Source organism: Trichogramma pretiosum, unplaced genomic scaffold (assembly GCF_000599845.2).
Source record: "Trichogramma pretiosum strain Unisexual culture from Peru unplaced genomic scaffold, Tpre_2.0 scaffold109, whole genome shotgun sequence".
Classification (NCBI taxonomy): domain Eukaryota; kingdom Metazoa; phylum Arthropoda; class Insecta; order Hymenoptera; family Trichogrammatidae; genus Trichogramma; species Trichogramma pretiosum.
Window position 1 is genome coordinate 406,876 of NW_019640787.1, and position 23,381 is coordinate 430,256.

General features: G+C 35.0%; 4 protein-coding genes across 5 annotated transcripts; 2 read left to right on the forward strand and 2 right to left on the reverse strand.

Moving 5' to 3' along the window:
* Positions 1–6,322: 6,322 nt before the first annotated feature.
* Positions 6,323–9,816, reverse strand: LOC106653990 (neuroguidin). Its single transcript, XM_014373668.2, has 4 exons — positions 9,656–9,816; positions 8,546–9,074; positions 8,118–8,462; positions 6,323–8,048 (listed from the first exon to the last, which is right to left on the reverse strand). Exons 1-4 carry the CDS (start codon positions 9,662–9,664, stop codon positions 8,023–8,025), a joined length of 909 nt encoding a protein of 302 aa, XP_014229154.1. The 5' UTR covers positions 9,665–9,816; the 3' UTR covers positions 6,323–8,022.
* A 591-nt stretch (positions 9,817–10,407) lies between these two features.
* LOC106653984 (transmembrane 9 superfamily member 4) lies at positions 10,408–14,247 on the forward strand. The gene is made up of 10 exons (XM_014373657.2): positions 10,408–11,133; positions 11,255–11,505; positions 11,572–11,718; positions 11,794–11,946; positions 12,031–12,305; positions 12,380–12,598; positions 12,671–12,828; positions 12,910–13,169; positions 13,242–13,425; positions 13,498–14,247. Exons 1-10 carry the CDS (start codon positions 11,131–11,133, stop codon positions 13,735–13,737), a joined length of 1,890 nt encoding a protein of 629 aa, XP_014229143.2. The 5' UTR covers positions 10,408–11,130; the 3' UTR covers positions 13,738–14,247.
* Positions 14,248–14,548: 301 nt separating this feature from the next.
* On the reverse strand, positions 14,549–16,924 carry LOC106653989 (metallophosphoesterase 1). Of its 2 annotated transcripts, XM_014373667.2 has the most exons (10): positions 16,687–16,924; positions 16,231–16,560; positions 15,994–16,139; positions 15,831–15,901; positions 15,626–15,766; positions 15,374–15,541; positions 15,213–15,298; positions 15,026–15,148; positions 14,814–14,954; positions 14,549–14,742 (listed from the first exon to the last, which is right to left on the reverse strand). In XM_014373667.2, the coding sequence occupies exons 2-10, from the start codon at positions 16,339–16,341 to the stop codon at positions 14,575–14,577; spliced, it is 1,155 nt and encodes a 384-aa protein (XP_014229153.1). In that variant the 5' UTR covers positions 16,342–16,560; positions 16,687–16,924; the 3' UTR covers positions 14,549–14,574. The 2 variants fall into 2 exon arrangements, with proteins under 2 accessions (XP_014229153.1, XP_014229152.1); XM_014373666.2 differs by having other exon boundaries at positions 16,231–16,924.
* A 589-nt stretch (positions 16,925–17,513) lies between these two features.
* On the forward strand, positions 17,514–21,817 carry LOC106653983 (trifunctional enzyme subunit alpha, mitochondrial). The gene is made up of 10 exons (XM_014373656.2): positions 17,514–17,793; positions 18,430–18,539; positions 18,641–18,913; positions 18,988–19,238; positions 19,342–19,725; positions 19,808–19,978; positions 20,046–20,268; positions 20,345–20,750; positions 20,842–21,044; positions 21,341–21,817. The coding sequence occupies exons 1-10, from the start codon at positions 17,721–17,723 to the stop codon at positions 21,542–21,544; spliced, it is 2,298 nt and encodes a 765-aa protein (XP_014229142.1). The 5' UTR covers positions 17,514–17,720; the 3' UTR covers positions 21,545–21,817.
* The last annotated feature ends 1,564 nt before the right edge of the window (positions 21,818–23,381 follow it).

The following is a 23,381-nucleotide window of genomic DNA, read 5'->3' on the forward strand; positions in this document are numbered from 1 at the left end:
TTGTTTGGATTGTTGAAAAGTACCTTCATGAATTTTTTCAGATTTTTTAATAGCTTCAGGCCTTCAGAAAAAATATAGATAGAAAATGGACGTCTACAGGGGAGGAGGGGGGTAGGAGGGGGGAGGGGGTCCAAAATTTTGGTTTTGGCACTTTTTTATCATGTACTATAACATACCAAAATTTCAGGAAAATCCGTGAACCTCGCCCGCAGGTTTATTTGAAAAATTCTGAATCTGACCCATATATATAGACTATGCAGCATACATTTACCAGCTGTGGATGTATCGTCAATGGCTCGATGCACTGTTATACGCAGGAGCTTCGTCTTCACCCGAACGACGAGTTCAAAAATGCAGGCGTAGCGCGCGCACACACGCGCGCAAAGCTTGCAGCCTGCTTGCAGTTGCATATATATACGTATATATATGTGGAAGGATAAACAGTCTCTAGTTTTTGAAGACAGTTTTGGAAAGAAAGAACAAAAGGACGGAAAATCATAGTTTGTTGGACGTTTCGCACATAGGAATGAAAATAAGTAGATCAGATGCAGAGCCTGATGTACGACCGCGAACACATTGAGATCCGCGTGTCATAATTCGCGTTGTAGCGATCGTTGGTGCTTTTCGAACGTTCAAAAACTATCGGACGGTTTGCCACCACCTCTTTTCTGCTCGCGCGTGTGCCATTGCCCCGCGAGTAAATGAGCGTGTGTGCTAGCTATATACAGCGACGAGCGGCCGGACTTTATTTATATTGGCCGCACTCGCAACCGTTGTACTTTATAGTTGGTTTTTCTCGACTCCCGTATATTAATGCACACGAGCAGCGTACTAGGTACGCACAACGCGCGTCGAGCGCTCGAAGCACCTCACTCACTTAGCTCGTTGTATTTTTTTTTCTCTGCCCCCGAGTTGAATGGCTAAATAAATATCGTTCTGAAACGAGTATTTTTAAAAATCTGCGGTGCATGAAAATTCGTTACTCTTTTCGTTGATACGAAAATGTCAACCGATTTTTCATCTTCACGTTGCGCAGCGTCGAAAAATTAGCGTACTTTTTTTCTGTACGGTTTGCCATTACGGACGGCTCGGAATAACGGTTAAAAAATCGAACAGCATTGGCTGTATGCACCAATCGAAAGACATAATAAAACCCGAAGAAAAGTTCATTGATCTTGAGGCTAAGGCTAGTGTGTGTTTCTGCAATGTTGAGTTCGTCAATGTTTCCTTTTTAATCGAAAGGGCTTCATATAGGTTTCCCATTATTTATCACTTGTTATTATAAATTAATATTGAAAAAAAAATTATTATAAGCTGATGATGTTTTTCATTGTCGATGCTTTGTTAGTTGCATTTTTTCAAAAGTACCATGAAATTATCTCAAACGTAGATCCGTTCGATCTGCGTTTGAGATTTTTGCACATTTACACGAGACATTGTCCCTCTTCCCCGATGATTCATCGATAAAAGTACATAACATCGCGCAGCACGAAACTTTTCAAAATGATCATAATGCTTTCAGTCCTCGAAAATTAAAATAATAAAAACCATTTCTAAGTTCACGTGACTAATACTTAGTTCAATAGGGTGATCGGTAACAAGACAATTCGCCTTACCTTAACTTTAATCATTTTTTTGAAAAATTTATACCGTTAAATAGAATCAAATAATTCTTTACGCGACCCTAAGGCTTTTTTAACTTAGGCGCCCAAGAGTAAAACCTTTCTGAGGTCTCATTATGGCGTAATTAACTTATACAACTATTTTGACTTTGCCACTAGCAAATTTGCAGTCGTACAGGTACTCACCACCTAGCGGTGAAGTCCGTCTTTAAGTACGATCGAATTTTCATACATTTTTTCATCAATAATACCTTTCAGACGCGCTTCACGTGCATCAATTTTTTAAGCGTGTTTAAAAATTTGGGTTGTTTTATATTAAGCAAAAGTTGCTATTTTGATAGCAGATGTCACTTCATTCCAATTTGACTCGAGTCAAAAGTAACTTGACCGATCAGAAGCCGTTTGAAGTGGTTTCACTTCTCGGTCCATCACTGGGATTTGGTAAGAATCATTCGATTCTTGTCGAATTTTTTAACAGTATACTCGTTCGAGAGGTTATTGCATTTGCTAACACCAGATATTTCTAGCATTTTTTTTTTAATTTTATGCTTAATTTCTATGCCCGAGCAAAAGTGAAAAATTTTTTTCTCAAGTGATCGAGTACTTAGCAGGTTTACTCTATATAAACCAGGACGAAATCGATAAAATTTCGTGCATTAATTTTTTGAATTTCGAATGGTGTGCCAATGATTTTTTTTTCTAATTAAATCCACAGCTGTCTATTAAAATTATGGCAGAGCTGCGAGATCAGGAGTTATCGGTGTTACCGCAACTCTCGGTGTTATCTGGCTCTTCGGTGAATACGCGGGGCACTTGCGAAGTCATTCGGGCGCGATCGCCAGACGAGTAACTCATACGTGTACTTGTCTTAATCTCGCGAGACGAAGTGAAGCTCTCGATCGCTGCCTGATTGTTCCTCAATTGTTGTCTCTTGCATTGTGTATTTTTCGCAGTGACCAAGCGGCGTTCGGCTGCACCCGGTACGGAGATCGAGGAGCAGCTGATGAGCAGCATCGATAAACACCGTACCGGGTTCAGCCGCGTCGACGACAGGAATTGGGTCGGAAAAAGTTTGTTCTACGTCGCCGATAAATTTCCATCGGCAAAGCACGATGGAGGTTTCAAGAACCGCCCTCAACTCGTGTATACATGCCGAATGTGTTCATTGGAACGGACATCGTCTCGGCGTGTGTGCGTCTTTTGGACTTTAACCTCTTCGTGGCTTCGACCGGACAGCGAGGTGTTTTTTTGGCTTACTTCAAGTTCGATGGGAGCTGGATGCGGATGGCGATAATGTAACTTCCTCATTCCGAGAGATCCCGAGCGAGGATTCGCGCTGTACTAAGTGTCGGAGAGTAAAGCGAGATTGTCGGTGTTGTCGTTGATTCGAGGATCGAAAGCTGCCGGTCATTTGTTCATCGAAACGACGTGACTTTGATCGATAAACATGGTAAGCAGCTTGACCAATCTGAAATTCGAATCAATTCGCCCTACTCAACAAAATTATCGTGAACAAAAATTTTCATCGAAATTTTGTCAATTCTCAAATGCTTCTATCTTCGTCTATTTTGATCGTATCGAGATGAATCTTTTTCGATTTCGTGAAAATTTCGTCCTCTTTAAATCCATATGAATGGGTTCGAGTCAATATCGAGTCGATATCGAGAAAAAATCTTTAAAGACGAGGATTATAGTTCTTTTTTTGTACGTGATCGTTCCAGGTGTCTCATTATTGCTGGCTCGAACAATACAACAAGCTCGTGATTTATTGTAATGAATAGGACCTTGATGCGATGAACAAAAATATACGCATAAATCGTCGATATGTTACACGAAAAAAAATTTTAACACACTTTATTGTGCGTCTACTTTCATCTTTTTATACATGACGAAAAAACTCGGTCGTACCCAAAAAGCTCAAGAAAGCTTCATTTTTCTCAATGTCGATCTCGTCGATGTATTACACGAATAAAAAATTGATCGTGTACCAGTACCACAGTAATTTTTTTCATCGAAATCTAACGTACACCACCGCAAAGTACTTTTTTAACGATTAATTTGGAGAAAAAAAAATCGTTGAAATCTCTGTTCGTTATTACTCATATAAGTATATTCCTCGTGATTTCAGAGAATTTTCCTCCGTCGTCTCCGTTCGAGCTTTCGCTGGAGCACGACACGATGGGCTTGTGCTATCTCGCTGGAAGAAGCGTCAACGAGTACGACAGTACGACTTCCGGGGCGATTCGAAACTGGGGAGTGTCGTGGCCGTCGTCGACGGGGACGCCGTACTGGAGATCTGAGTGTGCACAACCCTGGCGCGCGATCGCGGAGTCTCGCTCGCGACGACCCTCGAGAAGGTGGAGGCCGGAGCGTCGCGCGTACAAGATCGGCGCGCGACAGGACAGGATCGTGGGGAGCGGCGTTGAATAGTTAAAAAGAGATCGACGAGTTGTGTGGGTCGACCGAGCGGGCGAGCTCTCGGGCTCGCTAGGCATGCAGATAGCCAAGAGGCAACATTTTATAAATCAATATAATTTTGACATTTTACTCGTGATTCTAGTTGCCCCGTCGTTTCGATCGAAATCGATGCGAACCTTACAATATAATGTAACGAAAGTTTTTCGTACATATTGTAAAAATTTTATTAAATATAGATAAATTTTTTTAATCACGCATTCAAATTTTTCAGTCATTTTTTTAAATTATTTATACTAATAACATAATATTTGTTAAGGTATCATTTTTGTATATAGGACATTTATTACATTAATTCAAATACGCACGTCTTCAAAAAAGCTTATCACGTCAAAAGGAAAAAAATTCTGTTTTTTTTCGCGTATACGCCGCAGTTCTCTCTGCCATACTTGCCAGAGTGAGCGCGAGCTCGCTCGCGGAACGTAATTCTCATTAATCTGCGAGTTTAACCATGTGTCAAAGCACAGTATCGCGCTTCAATGCCAAGTCGCGGCACGCATCTTTTATTTTAAAAACAACCTCCAAAAAATACACTAGAGATCCGTAGATATCGATAGTGTTTGTGAAAAATCAAAGAATTTTAGAGTAGGGCGGTACACTGAGTAACACACTCCAGGGTCGTGTAGACATCAAAACATTTTATTCAGTCAATGAGAAGCCTTCTACATAATTTATGACAATCAATAATTAAAATAAACGAACAATATGGTAAATTATAACAATTTATAACGACTTCAAATGAAATCCCATCATTGGCATCGTAATTATCAAAATTGGCAATAAATGTTCGTGGTGTGCATGTTTTAAAAGAAATTTCATTTTTATATTTATGACTTGGCGAAAATGAAATTTATCCACAAACTTTGAAAATTTTCGACTGTCAAACATTTCTTTTAAATACGTTTACAATGTTTTAGACTGACTAATTTTGACTCGTGAGTAATTAGTAGCATGGCCGTATCGTGTTTCAAAATTCCGTCGAAATTTTTATTTCTCACATCACAATAATGACCTACAGTTGAATAGCCAAATTATAATGTATAAAGTAAGGGCATTATGATACGGCCTACTCATTTTTTACATAAAAATGATTACACCGAAACTTGAGATCTTGTTTGATTATCGGAATAAGAAAACTGAAAAATGTGGTCTCACGACTCTCCGTTTGTTATCAAATGTTTGACACAAGTACATGTAATATTTTCCAGTTTTTTTCAAGTACAAAAGATTTTTAGTTTTGAACATCCATTTCATTATAGCCAGAAGAAATGGAATCGAGATTCATGATGATTAATTTCTATTTGGATTTAAAATTAGCTTTGTTGAGATATGTACTCTTTCACAGTTGTTATATTTTATTAAACACGAATCAAGGTCGATAATTTTCATGCCTTTTTCAAATACATCGATTCAAAAGTATGAAAACGAAAGTATCTATCTCGTTGAACATTAGATTAAGACTCATCACCCAAGCACCTCTTAATAAAATCATTTTTAATTTAAGTTGTTTGAAACCCTGTCTTTTATAAAAGTTGATTTAGACTCATAGATTTCTCTTGAGAGAGTATATAGTGCGTACATTGAATTTCATTAGTCACCAGCATCCAAATTTGAAGTGAAATGTCAGATAAATACGTACATCCAAACAAACAAATCATTCTCTTTGTTTACAAAACGAAAAAGTCTCTCGTCTTCAGTGCAGCTCTTTATTTTTTGTTTAAAAAACACGTCGGTTTATTTTGATATCCTATTACGTTTAAATAGAGGTAAAAAATGCATTTGCTTTCAACAGTTAATGTCAAATCATTTTTTGACATCTATCATTTCATCTTCTTCATTGGAACTACGAGTCTTGCTGAAGACATTAGGCTTGCCAGCACTAATAATTAATGCCCAGCAATTGTGCTATAATGTTAGTACTATTACTTTTTCTCCTCTTTTTTTGTATTATTTTTTAACTATTATTATTTCAATAGTTATTTATGTAACAAGTGCCCAAAAGGCGTTTTTGGGCACGAGTGTGCGGAAAAAGACACGAGTGCCGGCTACGCCGGCACGAGTGGGTGTTTTTTCCGCACACTGTGCGCAAAAAGCTGGGCACGTGTTGCATACAAAATTTTATGCAATAGGAGACGAAAAATACTTTCATTTAAATGAGGCGTTTTACCGCACACCCGTGTCCAAAATGAGGCATTTTACCGCACACAAGTGTCCAAAAACGCTTTTTGCGCACTAAAAAATGTGCGAAAAAAGACATTTTTCGTCATACTATTGCATAAGAATAATTTATCACATTTTAATCTTCGTCACAGATTCGGATAGAAAGAAGCGCACGCAATGTCGTGCTTCGCCAATCGGCTCAAACAATGAACATCTTTGTAAAAAATATAGCACTATGAATGATCGAGCCGATAAAAAATTGGCGCAAGCATTTTATAATGTACAATTGGCAGGTATTGCGAATTACTTCACTAACACAATCGATGAGTGAAATGTTGCCAAAAATTACGCCGAAAATTTATACGAATCACAATGCTGATTCTAAATTTCAGATCGATTACTGATTTCTGGATTCAGCATTACGGTCCCTGAAAAGCTTAAAGCTTATGCTAGTATCCAGTGCCTGTCAATTTTAGAAATTAATACGAGCCGAAAGTTTTTTGTAAATAATTTTTATACTTTTTTTCACATAGAAGTAACTTTTCCCACTTGACCCCCTTTTTTAAATTCAACATTACGTGCTTTCTTCCTCCTTTAATGAAAGAAAACCAGTTCATAAAACAACTATATAAGAAAATTATTGCATCAATTTTGAATTTCAATTTCTGAACGTTGCATGCATTCAGATTTCAGCTTTAAAATGTTACTCTTTTAGTAACAAAAGGTTTCTTTTGTGGAAAATGAAACTATTGAGCCCAAGCTCAGTGAAAGTTCGAAAAGCCTCAACATTGAATAATGGTTTATAAAAATGAAAATGACTATAATGCTTATTCTAATCTATTATAATTATTCTAGAACAGCGAGAAAATCCTAAGACATATGATTAAGTTATAAGTTTTTTTATGCATTAATCGGAAAAATTTTAATAGTCCCAAAGGTTAGTGGAGTTTTTTTTTTACTTTCGACGTAGCCTAAACGATTTTGCTTTGAGATGTCTTGTGATTTTTACGCATTGTAACAATTCAGGAAGTGCCGTTGATCATCAACACTACTTAAAATATTTTAAGAATTTTAAAATTCAATCATGACTTTTCACGACCGACGATTATTTGGCTAGCAATATTTTTCCATTTTTAGAAAGCCACTATCTCTTCAATTATTTCATCATATTCTCATTAAATTCGATTGTATGATCAGTGTTGCCAGACCAAGTATTTTTTTTTTAAATAATAAAACAATTTATTTTTATAAAAACTAAATTACAATAATTTATACAATAATATTATCAAATAAACGAAACAAAATAAATAATATTTTTAGTTTACGGTTGGTAAATACTAAGAAATAAATACTATACATGCTTAGAAGATTTACTTTTAGAGCCGTACAACTGAAACTAGACTCAAAAAAGATAAAACTACCGGTCAACACTGATTCTCACTTTTTTAAATAACAAAAAATGAGTACTGTGTAATTACATTCTAGTGCAGTTTAGTTTATAAAAAGTGATACTGATAACGTTTTCCAATAACAATGTTAACAAAAATTGTGATAAATATGACTGTTAATGATGATAATAAATTTGATCATTCTCTATGCCATTTTTATTACCATTTTACTAATTTGATCCATTTGATGGTAAGAAATGTGCTCCTGTATTGGTATGTTGCCATGCTATAATTTAATTAGCACAAGGTAGTATTTCAATTGTTATTGGCTTTTTTCTTATCAGGTATCACAAACTTATTTTCGAGACGGCTTGGATTTAATGGTGTCTCTTCTTTTTGAAACCTAAAATTAAAAGAAATAATGTTTAGAGTTATTATCCTCTGTTATTTAATTATAATTTGGTGCACTTACTCTTTTTAGATTTTCCTTTTCCTTTAGCTTTCCTTTTCTTTCCTGAAGGACCACTTCCAAAACTAGTAATTTCAGTTCCAAGTGTTCCAAGTGTAGTCATCTGTCGCTGTCTATGCTTTTCTGCTTTTGTAACTGGTAGACGAGTCATGTAGGTTTCTTCATATTCAATTTTTCTTTTATTTTCACGTCCAAAACTGGACTGTTTTTCACTTATGTCTGCAGAATCTTCAATAGGAGCATCCAAAAACTCTTCTTTCAGTTCTTGCAGTACAGTTCCAGATACTGCTCTTCTTCTAGCTCTTTCTTCAGCTCTGCGTGTTTTATCAGCTGCAGATACATCTCCATCTATTAAAAAAAATATCATACAAAGTAGTAAGCAAAATTGTTGAAAAAAAATTGTTATTGTTTAAATCCTTTTTTATAAATACCATAGTGAACTGCAGCAAGCTTGGGTGGAACATAAATTCCAGATTTCTTAGGCTTGGGGCCTGCTTCCTTTATTTCATCATCACTTTCTGATTCTTCATCAGAGTCATCCAATTTTCCAATAAGAGCATTAGGATTAGGTTTGAAGTTAATGGGATCGTCAGAATCTCTGGTGCCTGTGGCAGCTGTTTTGACGAATTTTTCAATCTGTTTATTGAAATTTTGTTCAATTGGCTTAATTTTTACCAATACTGTTTTTATTTCAATTAAACGATCAATTGATGGATGATCTTCAATTTTTTCTCCGGAGCACTTTCTCAATACAATGTGAGTTAAATTTATAAGGTAAGATAAAAGCATTTGATATTTCATTTCTAAAAAGTTAAGGCCTTTATCTGTTGTGATCTCTCCATTTTTTACTCTCTTGAGCATATTCTCGACTAATGCATTGACTTCTTCAACATTTTTATTCATCTCTCCAAGCAAGCTTAGTGCCTGAGGCAGATCTCGCTGCTCCATCTCATCTATTGCCTGTCAAAATAGAAAACAAAAGTTTTTTATAAAATTTTAGGAATCGAATTTACAACCTTACAACTAAAAATTTAAGTGAAATGATTTTTGACAATTGTAACCTACAAGAAAATTACAATTTAGACCATTCAATGACATCAAATAAGATTCAGAAAAATATTTCGACATATTATAAAGTATACGGGTGTACGCTATATCTATATATCCGTGTATAGACACTCTTAGTAGGGGTGGATCGGCTTTTTTTTATAGGGGTCTGCATGTTTCCCTCGATAAAACCTCGTGCTCGAGGCGATACCGAGTGTCGGCACCTAAAAATTTACTCGACGGACTCTGCGATCTTTCGGAAATGTCATTGAACGGGCCGAAAACCATTGCAGACGCGCAGATTTCGGCCAAAGAACACGAGCGTGCAGAAAAAAAAATGCATTAATCTGCTGCCATCTTTCCTATTTACTAATGGATGTTCTGTAGTAAGAAAAAAAAACAACCAAAAAACTCGCCCGACGCGGATCCCCGCGCCGCCGCGCTTCATTGCTCCCGGCCGACAATGAAACTTAGTGCACTTGTTGTTACTTTACCTGAACCATTTTTGCAGAAGATCACAAAATTTCAATATCACAAACACATCGCGATGAGCTACAATTAAAACAGAATTTAATACCGCACGTGTTCGGTGTTACTGTTACCGAGTCTCGGAGCTCGCAGACGGGAGAGATATACGCTTGCTCGTGGCGCACCCTCTGTATCGTACACCCACACTATAAGTACTGCAGTTGTTGACAGACACACCGCTTTAACGATGAAATTGTGTATTAATTGAAGAGTAATTCGATTTGTAAGACATTGAATAATTTTTAAACGTCAATATTTCCTCGTCATTTTAGCAATAGTGAAAAATGCCCTTCGCGATTGAAAGCAGACAAAATTTCGAATGGCGCGTTATTCAAATGCACTTTTACGATACCTTGTAACTTTCTCTGAACTCTTGATGCATCATTCTTAAATTTTTCATTTTTAAATAAAAACTTGACAAATAATCATCTTAATCGCTTAGTAAATATTTTTTTACAACCCACTATTGTACTTTCATTTGAATAAAAGCAGTCCCTGTACGAGATCGAGAAAAAACGTTTCCATAAAAGAGAATAACAACGTTGCTATACAATCAGATTAGTTCAATCATTTTATTTTAATAAGAATAATCTATCAAGAATCCATAGACAGACGATGTCAAACAATTTCCATCGGGTTAGTCCTGATCCCCTACCCGTTTATAATATCTCGAACTAATCAATACGCGAATTAATAAGTACCTGTATACGAAGCTATATATATGTGTGCGCTACGCGAGGAGCAAATAAAGAAAAACGAGAAATCTACGCGCAAATCAGCGTCACCGAAAAAAAATGTACGTGCTACGTGGGTGATTGTATACCGTAATAAGCGAGAGCGATATTTTTATTATCAGAGCCCAGGATCGTACATATAGCCAGTGTAGCTAAGGCGCGCACGAGGATCCCAGCAGTATGCACATAATAAACTTCTGATATACTTATGTATACATGTGTGGGTATTGTACGTATGTATAGCTGCTAGTATAGGACCGCTTGTGTCATATATACATATGTATATATCTAGGCAGCAAGTGAAAACTAAATAAGTGTCTCATTGGCACTTTCCGAGTTTCGTGTACCATATATCGCGCGTGCTGCACACACACGGCAGTGCACGAGGGTGGCAACTGGTCGAATCAGCGACGCAATTATTTCCCATAAATATATGCATACATATATGTGTACATCATATCGTTTGTTTGTATTCCTGTATTATATATCGCGAGTGCTTGGTTATAATCGATGACTGCGTTTCAGCGATAGAAGCTGTGCAAATAGTAATGATAGAAAGCCTCAAAATGCGACTTTGATCCATCAGACTCGGGAATAGCTTATTGTGATACTCGTTTTATCCTAGTGAAAAAAAAAGGAGTGTCGATATTATAATAAGAAATTGTCAGCGTGGCGCAACTTACATACAAGTAAATACGTCTGACAAAATGGTAAGACATACATTCTGCTGATTTATGCACTCGTTGTGCTATCAACTTTTATGTACCATTGTTATTGGTGCACATTCCAAATTAGCAAGTATATACTATAACGAGTCATTTATTCTTGCAGAATAAACTAAAATGGAAATGGGCTGCTTCGGCCTTGGTATTGCTCTTCATCGAGGTTCAATCATTTTATGTCCCAGGAGTTGCACCTGTAGAATTCAAAAAAGGCCAGAAAATTGATGTGAAAGCTGTCAAAATGACTAGTACTCATACACAACTACCTTATGAATATTATTCACTACCTTTTTGTTTACCAAAAAATGGTACCTTATTTTATAAGTCTGAAAATTTAGGAGAAATTTTAAGAGGGGATAGGTAAGTTTTTCAAATTTTGTATCTTTTAGTAAAAACATAATTTTCATGCTTATTGAAATATTTCAGAATTGTCAATACGCCTTATGAAGTTGCAATGGCACAAGATATATCTTGCAAACTCCTTTGTCATAAACCAACAGAACCAATGACATGGAAAGAAGAATATTCTTCACTGGTCATGGAACGAATTCAACATGCTTACATTGTCCATTTGTAAGATATCTAAAGCTTTTGTTTAAGGGTAAGTGGAAAATACAATCAATATAAAATATTTTTCTTCTGTTAAAGGTTGATTGACAATTTGCCAGCAGCAACTAAAAAAATTAATAATGGAGATACTATTGTATATCCTGGTTATTATTTGGGTGGTATTGATGAGAAAAATAGAGTGTATATTAACAATTATTTGAAACTGAAATTGACCTACCATAAGCATGGAGAGTAAGTTTGTCAAATTGCTAAAATACAAACATGTCAAAATTTGAATTTTCTACATTTTCTCATTACTGCATTATTGTTTTCTAGAAATGAATTTAGAGTAGTTGGTTTTGAAGTAGAAGCTTTGTCAGTTGATTATAACCAAGTAGGCCATGATGGCGGTACTTGTAAAATTCCACCACAAGCTAGTCCACAATATGTCAATCCAAAAGGAACTAAAATTCTATTTTTCTATTCTGTTGAATGGAAAGAATCTGATATTAGTTGGGCTAGTAGATGGGATATTTATCTTGGAATGAATTATGTAGAAATTCATTGGTTTTCTATAATCAACTCAATGGTAGTTATATGTTTCTTGTCTGGTAAGTTAATGCTTTAAATATTATGCACTATATTATTCTTATAGTAAAGTATAAAATATAAAATTATTTTCTAGGAATTATATCTATGATTATGATAAGAACATTAAGAAGAGACATAGCAAGGTACAATGCGGGTGATAGTGATAGTCTTGCAGGATTAGATGAAACTATTGAAGAAACTGGGTGGAAACTTGTCCATGGAGATGTATTTAGACCTCCTACTAACACTCGTCTTTTTGCTGCTGTTATTGGTAGTGGCATTCAAATATTTTTTATGACATTAATGACTATATGTAAGTAGAATAATTTACTGCATTAATAAATATTCTGATAGGAAACTCATTATGATTTGATAAATCTTATAGTTATAGCCATGCTTGGAATGCTTTCACCAGCTAGTAGAGGAGCTCTAGGATCTGGTGTGATTTGTTTTTTCATTATTTATGGACTAGTAGGTGGGTACCTTTCAGCAAGATTATATAAGACAATGCGAGGAAAAGAGTGGAAAAAAGCAGCTTTTCTGGTAAATGTTTTTTTCATACACTATTTTTTCAAATCATTTGAACAGTATTCTCAGCATTTATATGTTTCATGAAATTTACAGACTGCAACTTTATATCCTGGCATAGTATTTGGAACATGTTTTTTCCTTAATTTTTTCATTTGGGGAAAGCACAGTTCAGGTGCAGTTCCTTTTGAAACAATGCTTTCTTTGCTTTACCTTTGGCTTGGTGCTTCGTTACCATTAGTTTATTTGGGTTACTACTTTGGCTATCGTAAACAACCTTATACTCATCCTGTTAGAACTAATCAGATACCAAGACAAATCCCTGACCAATTATGGTACATGAATCCTGCATTGTGGTAAGTTTGAGAGTTCATTCATTTTTTTTACTATTTATTAACTATATCTTAAAAAGAACCTTCTGTTTTTAGTACTCTGATGGCAGGTATATTACCTTTTGGAGCAGTTTTTATTGAATTGTTTTTCATTTTGACTGCATTTTGGGAAAACCAATTTTACTACCTTTTTGGCTTTTTGTTCCTAGTTTTTATCATCTTAGTAATATCTTGTTCTCAAATTTCTATTGTTATGGTTTATTTCCAGTTATGTGGAGAAGTAAGTATCTCAAAAGTCTTTGAAATTGCTTTGATGAATTCACAAATCATTTTAAACAATTTTTTATTTCAGGATTATAGATGGTGGTGGAGAAGTTTCATTGTCAGTGGAGGATCAGCTGTATACTTGCAGGCATATTCAATATTTTATTTCTTAACAAAATTAGAAATAACAGAGCTGGTTCCTACTTTGATGTATTTCGGTTACACAGCCCTGATGGTTATTACATTTTGGTTATTAACTGGAACCATTGGTTTCTATGCTTCCTACATGTTTATTAGAAAAATTTATGCATCAGTTAAAATAGATTAGTTATCCGAAATAACTTTGTTAGACAGTGATACCTCTTTTGCCAAAATGGTATTGATAAATTTCTTTGTTTCCGTCATAACTACTTTTCATTTGATATGATTGCCAGTTAGAATCACAAATTTAATTTATCTCAATAATTTTAAGATCAGAATTACTTATTCATACATATTGTAAGATCAGTAACTTACTTTTTTTTACATTTCGATCTTTGTGAACCAAATTTTCTGCTCTTTAACAATTTAATTAATTAATAATTAAGGTCTTTTTAGGAACACTGATCCTAAGTTAATTAAATGTTTATAAATGTTAAAAATGTAAATTAACTACAAACATGTGTGTACAAATCAAAGTCGAACCATCATTTTTATACCACACCATCAACATAATATGCGACAGCGTGTAAATAAAAAGACATCTCTTAGAATATTTTATAGATATTAAATTGTATAATTTTATACAATTATTAGTATTAGGATTTATAAATAAAGCAAATTATTTCTAACAGTTCAATCAGTATTTTTCATGAAACATTAGATATTTTAAGTTTTTCCGATTACTTTGTTATCAAATTATTAGGGTGATAAATTTTTTGAAAAGGGTCAGTGAAGTAAATCTTCATTATAAATAATTCATTCATCTAAATTGATTATATCGTTTTAAGATTAAACCAACATAAAAAAGTCATTGCTTACAAACTTAAATAATACCTAAGTATGTATGTACATTGTTATCAATACAATTCATAGAGCATACTTGTATGCAAATTCACTTCAGATTGTCTCTTTAATTTAAAAGTAATATTTTGAACACATTTGAAAAAACTACAGATAATTTTATTCAATGAAAATGAAGCATTCTTAAATGAATCCTTTTCATGTTAAGTTTCAACGAAAGTACCAAATATATAATAATACAAATTCCACTGATTATGTAAATACCGATCACAACTGATTCTACAGGCATATAACATTTTGATAGGCTATAATTATTTGGAGTAAAGACACCCTAAAAAGATACAATTGAATCATTATTTTTTGTTACTGTTATTTAATGAAGTATTCAGAACAATAACAAACCAATAAAAAAGCAGGATTATCCTTATTTCTCCAACTGAATGATGACAGAGTCATTTCCAAAATATGTTCTCTATGGATTTTTCTGCAACCATGATGTGTGTGACCGTCAACAACTAAACGAGGATTTAAAATATCTAAAAGCTGTAAAATATTTTATGATTATTACAATGTTTTAGAAGTATAAGCTGAAATAATATTTTTATTTAAATGACCTGATCTGAAGCTTCTTTTGATAAACATTCCCAACGCTCTCGAAATTTGATTGATTTTATTTCTGCTGGTGCTTCATCCAGTTCATCACATAATTGATCAGACTCTCGATACAATGGATAATGCTACACAAAAATTTGTTAAAATACATGTTTTAATATTTAATTTATTTGAAGTTTTAATACTGACCTGTAATAATATTGGTCTACTGTATCTTTTGATAAAATTATTTTTATGGCAGTCATTACCAATACCTTTGGCACACTTTAAATGTTCTATTTCAGAAATTTTTTTTTAATAAACTACTGAAAATTGATATATTTAAATATAATCAGTATAAATATACATACTACTTATTTTATTTACAGCCACTTCTGTTGGTCGACATAAAAAGCATCCGTCTCCTTCCAATGCCATACTGTTTATCATTATAAAATGATTACCTCGTATACTCACTCTTTTAACGCTTGGAGAATTCATACCATTTATGAATCTTTGACTTAGATATGGTGTTATGACTACAATAAAATTTAATGGAAACCTTATATTTGACATGATTATAAGAACAATTTGAAACGTATAAATTAAAAACTATTTTTTACCATAATGGAAACCCATATCATGGTTTCCAGCGACTACATATAAATGAGTATTTTTGGGAACAGAGAACAAAGAATAAAACCTGGCAATATATCCTTCAAATTCATCTGCACTGCACCATTGTCCTTCATCAAACACATCTCCTAAGAAATGATTAGAAAGCATTAATTTTAATTCTTTTCTTTTGAATCCTTAAATCTCACATACCTAGTATGAATACTATATCTGGATTATGAATAGTCATTGCTGTTTGAAAAGCACGATGCATTTGCCATTCTCTGTAAATAATCATCAGTAGAAAAATTATTTTAACAAATAATCAAAATTTAATTAGAAGGATATCATAACGAGAGAATCTTAAAAATTCTACCTTCTTAGTTTGTCAAACCAGTGTCCATTTCTTGAACCTAAAAGGTGAGTATCAGCTAAAAACATAGCATGAACAGGTTTTTCTTCAGCTTTAGTTGAAGGAATAGCAGGGTCAATTTTATTTGGATCTAAAATTGGCCATTTACACTAAACAGTACAGAAAAAATCGTTAAAAAAAATCTTAAACCTTACTTAAGGGTAGTTTCGTAAAGAAATAAAAATTTTAACTGCAACTTACATGTATAAGAACAATGTAATACAACAAGTATTCACATAAGAATAAAGTGGCCCCTATCATACATAAAACCCTTATGAGATGATATTTAGCAGGATATCTAATACTTAACATTTTGAAAACTGATATGTTTGAATCACTGTACAATCAATTTATGATTCTGATATAAAACAATTTTTTTACGAATTTTGAATCACATCATAAAATCTAGCTGTTTTAATGTTGAGCTACATCGTAGATGTTTTAAAATTGACGATTATGACAATTTGGCTCCAACGAAACTTTCGGTGACACTCGCTGTCTGCAGAATCATTTCATTGAATAAACTGAACTCTGGAGCAAAATATCATGATTGTTCTTAATATAATCGACGTTATCTGAGTAAAAATTGTAGCAAATAGGCTCTTCAAGCACACTGACGTTTAAATAAACATTGTTTTATCTATATTGTGACGTTACCTGTCTTTGCTTAGGTATACGCGGCTCGCATCGAACTGTAGACCGACTAAGTCAAGACAGGGTAACAGTATATAATATAAGGTTAGCCGTAATTATATCCCTTTAAATGTGACGCTGCACAGCTGATTTGCGATCCTCATTCAAAGTGTAATGTAACACAAAGCATTAATGGAATTGTTATCGAAATCTTTCTACAATAATTAATGAGTAATTACAAATTTTAACTTATTTCTGATGTATGAAATAAACAACCATAATAAAATTAGGAAAAATGGTATTAAAAAATTTGAAGCGTCGAAATTTCTTCCAACAGATAATGAAAATGTTTATGTTAATACATCATTCGATGCTAAATTGAAATAATTTGTAGTCCAAGATACTTTAGAAAGTCGAATGACACTGCAAAATACGTGAATTCGGAATCAAAAATACGAAACTACAAGTTCAAAAGCTGTCTATCCAAAGCTTTATAAATTTTTTTTCATTCTCTTGATAGGACAAAGCAAAAGTCAGAGTTCGAACGAGAACATCCGAATAAAGTGAAAAATCGAATCGGATCATTGAAAAGCCGAACTCGGAAAGTCGGAACTCGCGGAGTTGAATACACACGCGATAACGAAACCGACGCATGCGCTCCGAATTGTGCTGCGAGCAAATTTTTGCAACCGCACCAATACATATAAACATGCGCTGATGAGAGTCACTGGACTCTAAAACTTGCCGCGACCCGAAATAATAATGATCATATATGAAACGCCGTATGTAGTCAGCAATAGACTTTATAGCGATATATATACCTATATATATAATCGCGCTCATATATGGAGGCTGCTGCTGCTGCTTGGCCACCGCGCGCATCGTCGTGTGCGAATATAATACATAAGAGGCCGCGAAACAGCTCTCGGTACGAGGCAGCAGGCGTATAGTAGTACATATATCACAGCGAGCGTAATCGTCGCGTCTCGAGGCTGCGAGACAGACACACGAAATTTTTTCGCGAAAAAAATACAATCAATCGAGGTAGATAGATAATCATGGCGAGTTCCCGGCTCTGCGGCGCGCTCACGCGTTTTTCACGCAACAATGCCAGCTTCGTCGCCCGAGCAGGTAACGCAATTTTCCATTCGTTTTTCTCCACTCGCGACTATTTTCTCTTTTCTGGCATTGTCGACTGTGCGGAGATCGCGCGAGCACGAGACATATGCCTATTTTTTTCTTCATCTCATCCTGGCCTTAATTCGCGTCTGATTGACAACATGCCGAGTCATGCCTCTCGAGGCAGATCGCGATGCGATCGAGTTTTTTTTTTTTTTTTGGCCAAGATGCTTCATTTGTTATCCCTTGGAAACTATCGAATTGCTTTCGCACTACTGTGCACTTGCAAATCTTTCCAATTTATTGCATTATTTCAAGCTTCGTGACCTTATAATGGCTTTTTATAGCTAATCTGTTGAGTCTCGCAGACTTTGCGAATGCTCGCGATTTTTATCTCTGAATGGTATTTCAACTTTAGACAAAACATGGAAAAAAAAGTAGAAAAATTGAAATTACAGTGGATCCCTAAAACTTCCGACTTGAACTTGACGTTATTAAAAAAATTAGGAAATTCGTGGCAATTTTTGTTTATCAAAATATCTGTCTATTCAGCATTTTTGAAGAATGAGACTGTTACCTAACCCACTCTATATAGATAATTTTAAAATGATCAACTCTTCAAGTTTGTATTTCTGATAAATGTTTCAGCTCTCCATCAGCCATTACGTACTCTGGCTACAGAATCGAAGAATAAACATTTTTCATACAAAGTTGTTGAAGATGTAGCTGTTATTACTTTGGACTCCCCAGGAGTCAAGGTCAGTGCTTAAAATTTCTTGAATATGAATTTATATAAGTCATCAGTAGTCGTACCTGATTATTTCATCACATTTATTTTCATGAATGAATTTATTTACAGATGAACACATTAAATACTGAAGTAATGCAAGAAATCGATACTATTTTAACAAGCATTCATAGCAATCCTTCTGTTAGATCTGCAGTTTTAATCAGTGGAAAAAAGAATTGTTTCATTGCCGGTGCAGATATTTCTATGCTGCAAAGCTGCAAAGATGAACAAAGTGTGTACAAAATATCCAAAGAAGGACAAGAAATTTTGAACAAAATCGAAGCAAGTCCAAAACCCATTGTAGCAGCCATACAAGGAAGTTGCTTAGGAGGCGGTCTTGAAGTAAACACACATTTTTTGATTTAATATTATTGACTTATTAAATTGAATATAAAAAATATTTTTATTCTTCATAGGTTGCATTGGCCTGTCATTACAGGATTGCTGTTAAAGATGACAAGACTGGATTAGGTCTTCCAGAAGTTATGCTTGGCCTTCTACCTGGTGCTGGAGGAACTCAAAGATTACCAAAATTGATTGCTCTACCTAACGCACTAGATATGCCCTTAACTGGTAGAACTGTCAAAGCTGATAAAGCTAAGAAATTCGGTTTGGTTGACCTTTTAGTTAACCGACTTGGACCAGGATTGGCATCAGCAGATGAAAAGTACTGAGATAATTATTATTACTATAATTTTTATTTGATGAAGTATCAATTAAGAATTTTTGTGACTTATAATTTAAAAAATTTACTTACATTTTATTTTCAGTACTCAGCAATATTTGGAATCAACAGCTATAAAAGTTGCAAAAGACATTGCCAATGGAAAAGTGAAAATTGATAGAAGTCCAAAATCTGTTGTAGAGAAAGTGACCAATTATGCATTGTCTATTGAGTTTGTTAAAGATCAAATATTCAAAAAAGCTAAGGCCCAAGTTATGAAACAAACTAATGGCTTATATCCAGCTCCATTGAAGATTCTTGAAGTTATTCGAACAGGATTGGATAAAGGTCGCACAGTTGGAATGGAGGCAGAAGCTAAGGCTTTCAGTGAATTGGCTATGACTCCTCAAAGTAAAGGTCTTATCAGTTTATTCTTTGGGCAAACTCAATGTAAAAAGAATCGATTTGGTGATCCAAAAACACCAGCTAAGTAAGTTTGATCGCATATACTTTTGCAGAATGTAAAAGTATAAAAGTAGTAAAAATTTAATTAAATAATTGTTCTTGAACAGGACTGTCGCAGTTGTGGGTGCTGGTCTCATGGGTGCTGGAATTGCTCATGTCAGTGTTGATAAGGGCTACAATGTCATACTCAAAGACACCAATAGTGCTGGCTTAAATAGAGGTGTTGCTCAAATACAAACTGGATTGAACAATGCTGTTAAGAGAAAACGTATCAGTGGGTAAGGATCGATAGAATACTCTATAGTAATGTAGACTCTGTGAAATTTCATAATCGTTCTGCTTTAGTTTACAAAAAGGAAAATTTATGGCAAATCTAACTCCAACTTTGGCGTATGATCAATTTAAAAATGCTGATCTTGTCATTGAAGCAGTATTTGAGGATATTGGAATTAAACACAAAGTCATTAAAGAAATTGAAGCGAGTACTCCAGAACATTGCATAGTAGCCACCAACACCTCTGCTATTCCCATCACAAAGATTGCAGCTGGTGTGGGCAGACCAGATAAAGTAATATATTTTTATAGTACATATAAATAATATCGTTTAGCAAAACATTTACTAAAACTAATTTTGCCCATTTTAGCTGATTGGAATGCATTACTTCTCTCCTGTTGACAAAATGCAGTTACTGGAAATTATTACCCACAAGGGAACTTCTGAGGAAACAATTAAATCAGCTGTAGATGTCGGTTTAAAACAAGGAAAGGTTGTCATTACCGTAGGTGATGGACCAGGATTTTACACGACAAGAATTTTATCTGCCATGATAACCGAAGGTGTGAGGTTGATGCAGGAAGGAGTAGATCCCTACGATTTAGATAAACTGACGAAAGATTTTGGATTCCCTGTTGGCGCTGCTACATTGTCCGATGAAGTTGGTATCGACGTTGGTTCACACATTAGCGTTGATCTGGTTAAAGCTCTCGGTGACCGTTTCAAAGGCGGCGATCCTAACATCTTAGTTGATATGGTGAAAGCTGGTTTCCTGGGTAAATACACTAGATTCTTACACAAGAAAATCATTCTGTTTTTTGTTTTTACTGAATACATTTGATTCTGATTTAAATTGTTCGTTTTCAGGTCGTAAATCAGGCAAAGGTATTTTCGTATACGAAACTGGCTCAAAACACAGAGATATGAACCCAGGTGCCCTTGATATTATTAAGAAGTACAGTCTTCAACCTCTTGGCAGTACTTCTGACGAAGACAGACAATTGAGAATGGTATCTCGATTTGTCAATGAAGCCGTTTTATGTTTACAAGAAAAAATACTTGCCAATCCTGTAAGTGTGTTTAAGGATTTTAGAGAGATTTTTTTGATGAAACGAAATTTTTTTAACATCCATACTGAAACGTTTTTTTTTTAATGACATTTTTTAATATTCGTGTTCAAATAAATTTTTTGATTGATTTAATGCGTGAGAATATTGTTCGTTATTGGTTTGAATAGTTTTTTCGAGTTTAAGTTCAATTTTGTTAAAAATGTATCAATTATTATTATACAATTTAATCAACCCAGTATGCATAATTACATAAGTAAATTAAACATATTAGTTATAACTAAATGTTAATTTTTCAGTTGGAAGGTGATATTGGTGCAGTATTCGGACTTGGATTCCCACCATTTACTGGAGGACCTTTCCGCTGGGTCGATTACTACGGAGCTCATAAATTAGTTCGCAAAATGGAAGAGTTCATGAACTCTTATGGTGAACCATTCAAGCCATGCGACTTACTTTATGACATGGCAAAGGATCCACAGAAAAAATTCCATCCTCAATAAAAAGGATGTAAATCATGTATTGCTTAAAGATTTTTATATAACTTTTAATGAAGTGCTGCAAAAGTGATGTGTGATTTGGGAGTAGTTATAGATTATGTATGAAAATTGTCTAATAATTGTTACTGCATTTTCTAGTGCATTTTTATACTTTTTCAGAGTCATAACTTACATATTTTTTGACTGTCCTTGTTGAACGTGTGGTAAGCTTTTATCATAAGTATATATATTTTTACATAAGCCTATTTATAAAATAAATGATTTTTCCTCAAGTAATGAAGCGTTTAATACTTCTTCGATAATGATTAAAAATTCTTCCATTTTTACCGTGTAACTCTAAAGCACTGTAACGATGATATGAGAACATTAGTAGATGACTCAATGCGAATCGCTTTGTCCGGAAAACGGAACGATTTGCAATTAATTGGTGTAAAAACGAAGCGCTTTAATGAGCACAAGACCAACCCACGGCAAGAGCTTGATGCAATAAACACCTTTGATTGCATGTCTTCTTCATAGATTCATATGGAAATGAGTTTTCTGCAAATAGCGCAGAGATTTTGCACTGACCTATATTTACTGACCTATAAATCGAATCGATGTTTTTGTTCTGCGGACTGTTTACCTTGATGTAGAATCTTCTTTTGTTGACTCGCCGATTCTTAACTTTACGAGTACCGGTAATTTAGATTTATCGTTTTGAACAAAATAACTTGTAACAATTTTGTTTTAAATTTAATACGCGTTCATATGAATTTACATATATGGCTAAGAAATTTACTTTCGTTAGTATTTTCACGAATTCGATTGCGTGGTGCCAACCAATGAGTGTATTCGTCAACAGCGTTTTCTTGGTAAACAAATTGACTAACGGATTAAGCGGTATTTGTCACTTTCATTGACGAAAAAGCTAAGAATAAGATAAGCTACCTGAGTTTATTCATAAAGAAAGAAAAAATTGCAGTCATTATAACTCGAATGATTCCAAAAATGGATCAAGCGCAAATTCACCATTTATAAAATGAAAACGAAACACGGAAAACGTGAATTAAATGAATTTTCCGCCCTCGATTCCCGTCGCGGTCGTTTCCTCGAAAAGGCGCAGGTTACAGTCTCGATTGATCGCGATCAAGATCAAAGCCCTCGGGGCTGTTTAATCTGCCTCATTGATCTGCACTCGTAATCGAGCGCGTTTAATACTCGCCCGGGTGGGTGTGTACGCGCGCGTAACAGCGAGTAAGTTATTATATAGCTTTGCCGCGCGAGTCTTTTTCATTTCACGCAGCGCGTGGAAAACCACCTTCGTGGGCTCGCGGAGCCCGATCGTAACGCGAGGGAATCGACTCCAAATTCGTCGATTTGTATTGGCAATTGCCAGAATCTTTGCATCATCTAACCGATCGGCTCTCGCGTTATATTATATGTATATGTACGCGCATACCGGTCGAGCTGCTCCAACGCAGGCAACATAATAGCCGCGTTTGAAAAAGGCTAGATCGAGCGCGCGTAAGAGAGCTGGCGCAGGTCGCTGATCGCATATAAACATACGAACCAGTGTTTTTTTTTTTTTTATGTTATTATTATACGCGCGAGCGCGTGGCTGACGCAACGGAGCGGCTTTATTTCGCGAGATGAGAATGCCAAAGAGAGCGCGAGAGAGGAAAGCCGAGGTCCTTTTAACGACTATACGCGCGCGCGATCTATCTCTCGTGCGCTCGGCTGCATGAGACTTTGGCCCCCCTTTGCGCGGGGACCGCATATCGGCGACAACGGCAAGATCGAGCGAGACCCGATCGCGACGCACGATGATCCCTCGTATATATATATATATATAGGCCTC

Coding starts and splice junctions, on each gene's coding strand:
- LOC106653989 (XM_014373667.2), bottom strand. CDS start 16,341: ATGTTAAGTATTAGATATCCTGCTAAATATCATCTCATAAGGGTTTTA. Junction 15,767..15,830: donor AGATATAGTATTCATACTAG/GTATGTGAGATT, acceptor ATCATTTCTTAG/GAGATGTGTTTGATGAAGGA. Junction 15,299..15,373: donor GGCTGTAAATAAAATAAGTA/GTATGTATATTT, acceptor TTTCTGAAATAG/AACATTTAAAGTGTGCCAAA.
- LOC106653990 (XM_014373668.2), bottom strand. Junction 8,463..8,545: donor GCTTGCTGCAGTTCACTATG/GTATTTATAAAA, acceptor TTTTTTTAATAG/ATGGAGATGTATCTGCAGCT. Junction 8,049..8,117: donor AAAAGGAAAATCTAAAAAGA/GTAAGTGCACCA, acceptor TTTTAATTTTAG/GTTTCAAAAAGAAGAGACAC.
- LOC106653983 (XM_014373656.2), top strand. CDS start 17,721: ATGGCGAGTTCCCGGCTCTGCGGCGCGCTCACGCGTTTTTCACGCAAC. Junction 19,239..19,341: donor TTGGCATCAGCAGATGAAAA/GTACTGAGATAA, acceptor TTTTATTTTCAG/TACTCAGCAATATTTGGAAT. Junction 20,269..20,344: donor GTGTGGGCAGACCAGATAAA/GTAATATATTTT, acceptor TGCCCATTTTAG/CTGATTGGAATGCATTACTT.
- LOC106653984 (XM_014373657.2), top strand. Junction 11,947..12,030: donor ACCTACCATAAGCATGGAGA/GTAAGTTTGTCA, acceptor ATTGTTTTCTAG/AAATGAATTTAGAGTAGTTG. Junction 12,599..12,670: donor TATGACATTAATGACTATAT/GTAAGTAGAATA, acceptor TAAATCTTATAG/TTATAGCCATGCTTGGAATG.